We start from the raw sequence: 7,779 nt of genomic DNA on the forward strand, positions 1-7,779 counted from the left end.
TAAAACAGAATCTAGTGCAACATTATAACAATGTCACTTTTATTCAAATTCAAAGCATATTTAGTGAATAGAGTGATCAATATCTTGAAATAAATAAAGTGGATTGCAATATCAGTAAGAGTCTGGCAGCTGTAGTGGATGGAGTGACGACACAGAGACGTTTGTGTGATAAAATAGCATCTTGCTGGCTGTTGCTGAGAGTTTATTTTACATATGGAGAGTCAGAGAGGATTGTGCGGAGGGTTTAGAAGTAGTTGACGATCCTGCGGATGGACTGGATGTGGGGATTCTGCGCCTGCCATTCGTTATGGCCGCAATAGTTTCCTCTCTCCACAATATACATGCGGCCGCGGAAGTTTGGCTCCTCATACATCACCCAGCTGAAAAACACACACGAAATCAAAACCATGCCTATTAAAGATGAGAAAGATGACCTATCATACCTTATTACATGATGTTAAATGCGTCTCTGATATCTTTAGAGTGAAAATATCACGCTAATAATGTTCTCCAGCTCTCTGAAACTGACCCTTTCAGGCTTTAATCCTAATTGTGGCGTTTTGGTGACTGTCGCTTTAAATGCAAATGAGATTGTGCTCTTTTCAGAAGAGGGCGGAGCTACAGATGCATATGCATAAGCATAGCGACAGATGTAAAACCTTAGTGTGTGTGTTGTCAGTGCTGGTCAGGTGTGCATGTGTGCTTCAGTGTGTGCTTCATGCTTCTGGAGACTCCTATCGCTGTTCATCTAAAACTCCACATCTATAATCCTCTTAGTCTATGCTGACATTATCTTCAGCAGCTCAAACACTCTAATGGCTAATGGACAGACGGCTGCTTCTCACTCAGGGCTGCTGTTTATGCTAATGAGATGGAGAGATGGTGTCTAGTGGGCGGGGCTTTCCCCCTCTGATTGACACGTGTCATCACAGTGTTTCTGCAGACTGTTTTGATCAGGTGTAATCAAACTCACGCTCCGTCTCCGAAGACGCGCACAGAGTTGACGCAGTTTGTGTTGAATCCGCGGCTCTGCAGGAATGGACAGTCGTCGCACAGCTCCATACACTGACCGGTGTAATTACAGCCCTCAAACAGCTCCATACGGTACTGCTCACCGTGCTGAAACACACATTACAGTATCAGCATCACACACACTAACAGAGTACATGCACATTATATCACATCAAATACTGCATCTGATGAAGTAAAGTCTAGAAGGGATACAGCTGTGGATACTCACGTCAGTGTAGCGTCATTTTTGTGACACTGTGCAGCAATAACTAATATTTTAGTTACTGTGAGAAGTTAGTAGAAGTATAAGTTAATAAAATACAATTAATTGATAATTTAACAAATATTATAAATAATTTCCATTATAATTACAGTTTTTACATTACTGTGAGGGTTGGGTTTAGGGCTAGGGTAGCGATAGATGTTAATAAAATACAAATAATGGGAGATTTAATAAATATTATGAATAATTCTCTGTATAATTACTGTTTTTACATTACTGTGAGGGTTGGGTTTAGTGGCTAGATGTTAATAAAATACAATTAATAAGTAATTTAATAAATAATATGAACAATATTTGGTATTATTACTGCTTTTACATTACTGTGATGGGATTTAGGGTTTGGGATTGGGGTAGATGTCATTAAAAAACAACTAATGGGTAATTTAATATATAAAATGAATAATTAATGTTATAATTAATATTTTTGCACTACTCTGAAGGGTTAAGCTTTGGGGTAGGGGTAGACGGTAATAGAATATAAATAATGGGTAATTTTATAAATATGAATAATACTCGGTATAATTACAGTTTTTACATTACTGTGATGGTCAGGATTAGGGTTAAGGTAGTGCCACATGTTAATAAAATACAATTAACGGGTAATTTAATAAATAATATTAATAATACTCTGTATAATTACTGTTTTTATATTACTGTAATGGTTGGGATTAGGGTTGAGGTAGTGCCATATGTTAATAAAATACAATTAATGGGTAATTTAATAAATAAGATGAATAATATTCTGTATAATTACTGTTTTTACATTACTGTGATGGTCAGGATTAGGGTTGAGGTAGTGCCAGATGTTAATAAAATACAATTAATGGGTAATTTAATAAATAATATTAATAATACTCTGTATAATTACTGTTTTTATATTACTGTAATGGTTGGGATTAGGGTTGAGGTAGTGCCATATGTTAATAAAATACAATTAATGGGTAATTTAATAAATAAGATGAATAATACTCTGTATAATTACTGTTTTATATTACTGTGATGGTTAGGATTAGGGTTGAGGTAGTGCCAGATGTTAATAAAATACAATTAATGGGTAATTTAATAAATAAGATGAGGTAGGGGTAGCTGTTAATAAAATAGAATTGTAATCAAAATAAATAATATAAATAATTCTCATTGACTTCTGGCCACAGCTGTATCCCTTTCTAGCAACAACCATCTTATAATGCTTATAATGCATCTTAACTTCACTCCCTTTTCACATTCCTGCTTCATTTGGACTCAAAGATAATTTATTTTATAAAAAGCAACTTGGGTGAAAGGGAAAATATTTGTGAATGTTAGCACATGTTACCATTAATATATCTACAAATTTTTACACATGATCCACACCCCAGAAAAACTTATGCTAAGTATGAAATTTAGATTTTTCAGTAGGCCCTATTAATAAGAGTGTCAATGATTATATGCATATATGATTATATACGTAAATGATTATATATATTATATATGTTTATAAGCAAGGAATAACCCAAAACAGGTCATTAAATTATTAAATTTCTGCATATAATGCACATGTGATGTGGTGAAGCTGTTGCTCCTCAGGTGTGCGTTATTCCTTAATAATTCAGCAGGACTGTGCTGTAGCTCTCACCATGCGGATGGGTCTGCAGGAGCCCATGTGGTCATTGTGGGAGTTCCAGCGCTGGAATTCGGGGTACTCTCCGCGCTCCAGGATGTACTGCTGGCCCTTGAAGTCGGGGTGGTCGTAGCAGATCCAGGCTCCGCTCTCCACACGGATGGAGTTGACGCGGTTCATGAAGCCACGGTCCTGGAAGTTATCGCAGTCTCCATACACCTCCAGACAGCGGCCGGTGAAGCAGCGGCCCTCATAAAAACAGATCTGTGGGATGGAGAGAGACGGAAACACGTGTCAGAATTGAAAAGGGATAGACACTGGGTAATTGTTACCATTGATAAACATCTGGTGTATATATATATATATATATATATATATATATATATATATATATATATATATATATATATATATATATATATATATATATATATATATATGCATATAATATCATTCATTCAATTATTCATTTTCTTTTCGGCTTAGTCCCTTTATTAACCAGGGGTCATCACAGTGGAATGAACCGCCAACTATTCCAGCATATGTTTTACACAGCGGATTCCCTTCCAGTTGCAACCCAACAGTGGGAAACACCCATACACACTCATACACGTCCAATTTAGCTTATTCAATCCCCCTATACTGCATGTTTTTTGGACTGTAGGGGAAACCGGACCCCTCGAACCAGCGACCTTCTTGCTTTGAGGCGATCGTGCTACCCACTGCACCACTGTGATGCCATAATATCAATCAATCAGGCAATAAATTAAGTATAATAGCCTAAATAAATATAATACATTTAGAAAATGATAATAAAAAAAGATTACAAAAAAGATAGACAGGGTTATTCTTAAAGTATTGAGGATTAAATTTAAAAATCAATCAATCAATCAATCAATAAAACAGCCTAAATGAAAATAATAAAATTAAAAATTATAATAAAGAAATATTACTAAAGGATAGACGGGGTTATTATTAGGCTACCATAAACTATTTGTTTGATAATAAAAGCATATAATATCAATAAATAAAATTAATAAGTAAATAAAAAAGTAATAGGCTAAATAAAACGAAACAATTATCAACAATCTTAATGTTATATCAACTTTCTACATTTATTCTACATTATTATTTTGAGTGGATACTCCTTGGGCAACGTCTAAGGACTATAAGATGTTCAACAAATCGTTATAAATTTACTTTTGTGCCTGAAGTAATTTGGTTATGTAATAAATGTAGTTAATCAATGGATTATTAGTTATTATTGTTATTGAATGTTTTGTGTTAGTGTGTGTGTGTGTGTGTGTACTTGATGTTAGGTGTTTATTGTGTTAAGTGTGTCATTTTTGTTATTTGTGAAGCACCACCATGTCAGAATTAATTGCCACAAGGGGATTAATAAAGTTTTAAACTACACAAAACTAAAATTGAATCATGTTGAATATAATAAAGTAAAATATCTGTGAAAGAGTATAAAGACTACAGACATATAAATGACTAATAAAATATGTTCAAAACAAAAATGTGCAACAGAATTGCTAAAGCTTACCTGAATAAAAATAATAATAATAATAAACTAAAATTTAAACCTATGAACTTAAACTAATACAATACAATATAATAATTAAAAAGGAAATTAAATTAAAAATATCAACACAAGTTAAAATGCTATAAAGACTATATGAAGAGTTCAGATGCAAAAACTTCTAAGTGCCATCTGGATTTTCTTCTACAATGAGCATTTTTCTCAACCTCCTACGTTTATGTTCAGTTATTTCTTATTAAAAGCGATGAAAATAACCTATTCTCTGCCATAAAAGTGAAATTACTGAATCAAGACATAGGAGTCTTGATAAAAATGCTAATAGAAGAAATTTCAGATGGCACTCATAGTTTTTGCATCTGAACTGTTCCTATAGACTTATAATTGAGCATATGTCGGCCAAATAGTGAAACAAAATTGATAAAGCCAAGTAAAACAATATACAAATAAATTATAAATAACATTTAAATGGCTGAAACTTAATAAAAATACAACATTTAAAAATAAAACTTAAATTAAAAGGCATGTAGACAAAGTATAACTCTATTTTTATACGCTTTTAGTTGTTTTTGTTTAAAACTAAGGGAAATAACTCAAACAAAACAATTAAATAAAAAAATATGAAGTATTAACAAAATCCAACAGCTTCATATAAAAATATTAACAAAAACTTTATAAATACACAATCACACGGCATCCGATATAAATAAAATGAATGCTAAAATGAAAACAGAATGACAATATTAAATAAACTATTAACAGGAGGCTAAAAAAGCTATATTAAAAATAAAAACAAGAAAGGTTGCTAAAACTTAATCAAGATAAAATATTAACAAAAAGCAACACAAAAAGATAAACACTACACAAACAAAACATTAAATAACAGAATTCGTGTGTACTTTAAATAACAATTAAAATGACCAAGAAATATAGAAGTAAAACACATAAATATTAAACTAATATAAACGAAAATTAAAAATAAACTAACATTAAATACAAAAAACTTGAAATAAGCGTTTAAATAAGCGTGAGGGCTCGATTTTTCTTAGTTTATCATTAACATAATTTGTGTATACCTTAAATAATTTACATTAACAATTAATATACAAGTAAAACACATATAATAAAGTATAATAAAGTAAAACACATATAGCCTACATATTCAACTAAACAACTTCAAAATAAAACGACTGAGCAGCGTGTTTGACCGTCGCAGAAACAAGCCTGAGGGCTCTTATTTTGCTAACTTTATCATTAAATAACATAATTTATGTATACCTTAAATAATTTAAATGAACAAGTAATATACAGGTAAAACACATCTAAATTCAACTAAACAACTTCAAAATAAAACACTTGAGCAGTGTGTCTGAAGTTGAAGTAGGCGCATGTATGACTCTTATTTTGAGGACTTTTATATTATCAATATCAAACCGCCTCAGGGATGTTGTTGTTGTTGTTCTGTTAAATCAGTGTGAGTTTTGTGAGGATTTCGGGACTCTTACCTTTCCAGAATACTGCGACATTTCTCCTCTGGATTGCGTCCAAACTGGCCACACGTCAGACAGTGAGAGGCCAAAGTTGGACCGGACAATTTATAGTGGCAGTGGCTTTTGGCGGCAACAATGGAAGCTTTAGCGAGTCTGCTGAGCGGGCGATTTTCCCGCGCGCCTCTGCTGATGCGGAGCTTCACTTCCGACAATGGATTCTGCTTCGCTGGACATTAGTTTGTGGAGGTCAGTGTGTGTGTATGTATGTGTGTGTGTGTGTGTGTGTGTGTGTGTGTGTGTGTGTTCAGCCTGCTCACTTACTCTCAGGTTGAGGTAAATTTGATTTTATATTCCCTCAGTGACACGCTCCCTATATTGTTTACCATGTTACTTTGAATATTGGGTCTGAAACCGCATGTTATCATGAATTTAAAACGACATCAGCTCTATTTATTTGACTGTAAACAATGTTGTACTATGATGGACATTGTCTGCTATGATTTCGCTATTTAGAATAAGTAAACAATACCTTTTCTGTAATTATATTGTTAAGGAGAAGTCTGTGAATATAAAAACAAGTAAAAACAGTTACTTTTAAGCACGTAGAAAGTATAAAGACTTATACACCGAACTTCCCTTGCTGGGAAATGTTAATATCAGGTTTGTTCATAACTTAAATTATATTTTGATAGGGTGTATTAGGATACTCTAAAAATGAACACAACCTTGGCTCAATTATGAACAAATCTAATATATATATAGATTTTGGTAGGAATAATTTCCTGCTTGACTATTATATACAGTTAAAGTCAGAATTATTAAGCCTGCGGTTAAATTTGAATTGTTTTATATTTTCCCTCAATTTCTGTTTAACGGGTTTTAATAACTTATTTCTAATAACTGATTACTTTTATTCTTGTCATGACAGCACATAATATTTGCCTAGATATTCTTCAAGACACTAGTATTCAGCTTAAAGTGACATTTAAAGGCTTAACTAGCTTAATTAGGGTAAAGTTAGTGTAATTAGGCAAGTCATTGTATAACAGTGGTTTGTTCTGGAGACAATTCTTATAATATTGACCTTTAAATGGCTTTAAAACAATTAAAATCTGCTATTATTCTAGCCAAAATAAAACAAATAAGACTTTCTCCAGAAGAAAAAATAATATAGGAAACACTGTGAAGCGTTTCTTGCTCTAATAAATATAATTGTATATCTAAATATCTAATAAATATTTTGAAAAGAATAAATATTTCACTGGAGGGCGAATGACACATTGATTTAAATATGACTTTTCAAGACATTTTGTTTTTGTGATTTCTATTCATTTTAATATACTGACTTTGCTTGAGATAAATGTAAACTGCAATACAAAACTATGCCATGTTCTTTGAATATAATATTAAACCAATATAAATAATATTTTAAATTAGTAAACAAACCAAAGGTTATTGGAGTACAGTTTTACAAGAAAATAATGTATTACCTGTACTCGTGTCTATATGTACATGCTCATATTTAATAATTATAGAAGGAACTTTAATTCTGTTTAATTAGTTTTATGCATAAGCAAAATGTGGAGGTTTTTAATACGTCAAATATCTTTAATTAAGTGTATTTCCCCAATAATAATAAGAATAAAAAAGTAACATCCAACATAATGTGCATTAAAAAAACTAATATAGTTTTTTATTTATAAACACCATGTTTGATGAATTAAAGCATCTCAGTTCTAAATAAATGAATGATGTTCGTGTAAATCTAATGAAAACACGTTTCTAATGTCTAATCTGAATGATATGGAACTGATATCATTGTAGAATAATTTAGTAAATGAAAATATTCCTC

General features: G+C 31.9%; 1 protein-coding gene across 1 annotated transcript; it reads right to left on the reverse strand.

Annotated features, from left to right (window-relative positions):
• Positions 1-192: 192 nt before the first annotated feature.
• crygn2 (crystallin, gamma N2) lies at positions 193-6,127 on the reverse strand. The gene is made up of 4 exons (XM_056451177.1): positions 5,943-6,127; positions 2,910-3,158; positions 974-1,119; positions 193-380 (listed from the first exon to the last, which is right to left on the reverse strand). Exons 1-4 carry the CDS (start codon positions 5,961-5,963, stop codon positions 245-247), a joined length of 552 nt encoding a protein of 183 aa, XP_056307152.1. The 5' UTR covers positions 5,964-6,127; the 3' UTR covers positions 193-244.
• Between the last annotated feature and the right edge of the window lie 1,652 nt (positions 6,128-7,779).

This window comes from Danio aesculapii, chromosome 24, assembly GCF_903798145.1.
Source record: "Danio aesculapii chromosome 24, fDanAes4.1, whole genome shotgun sequence".
Classification (NCBI taxonomy): domain Eukaryota; kingdom Metazoa; phylum Chordata; class Actinopteri; order Cypriniformes; family Danionidae; genus Danio; species Danio aesculapii.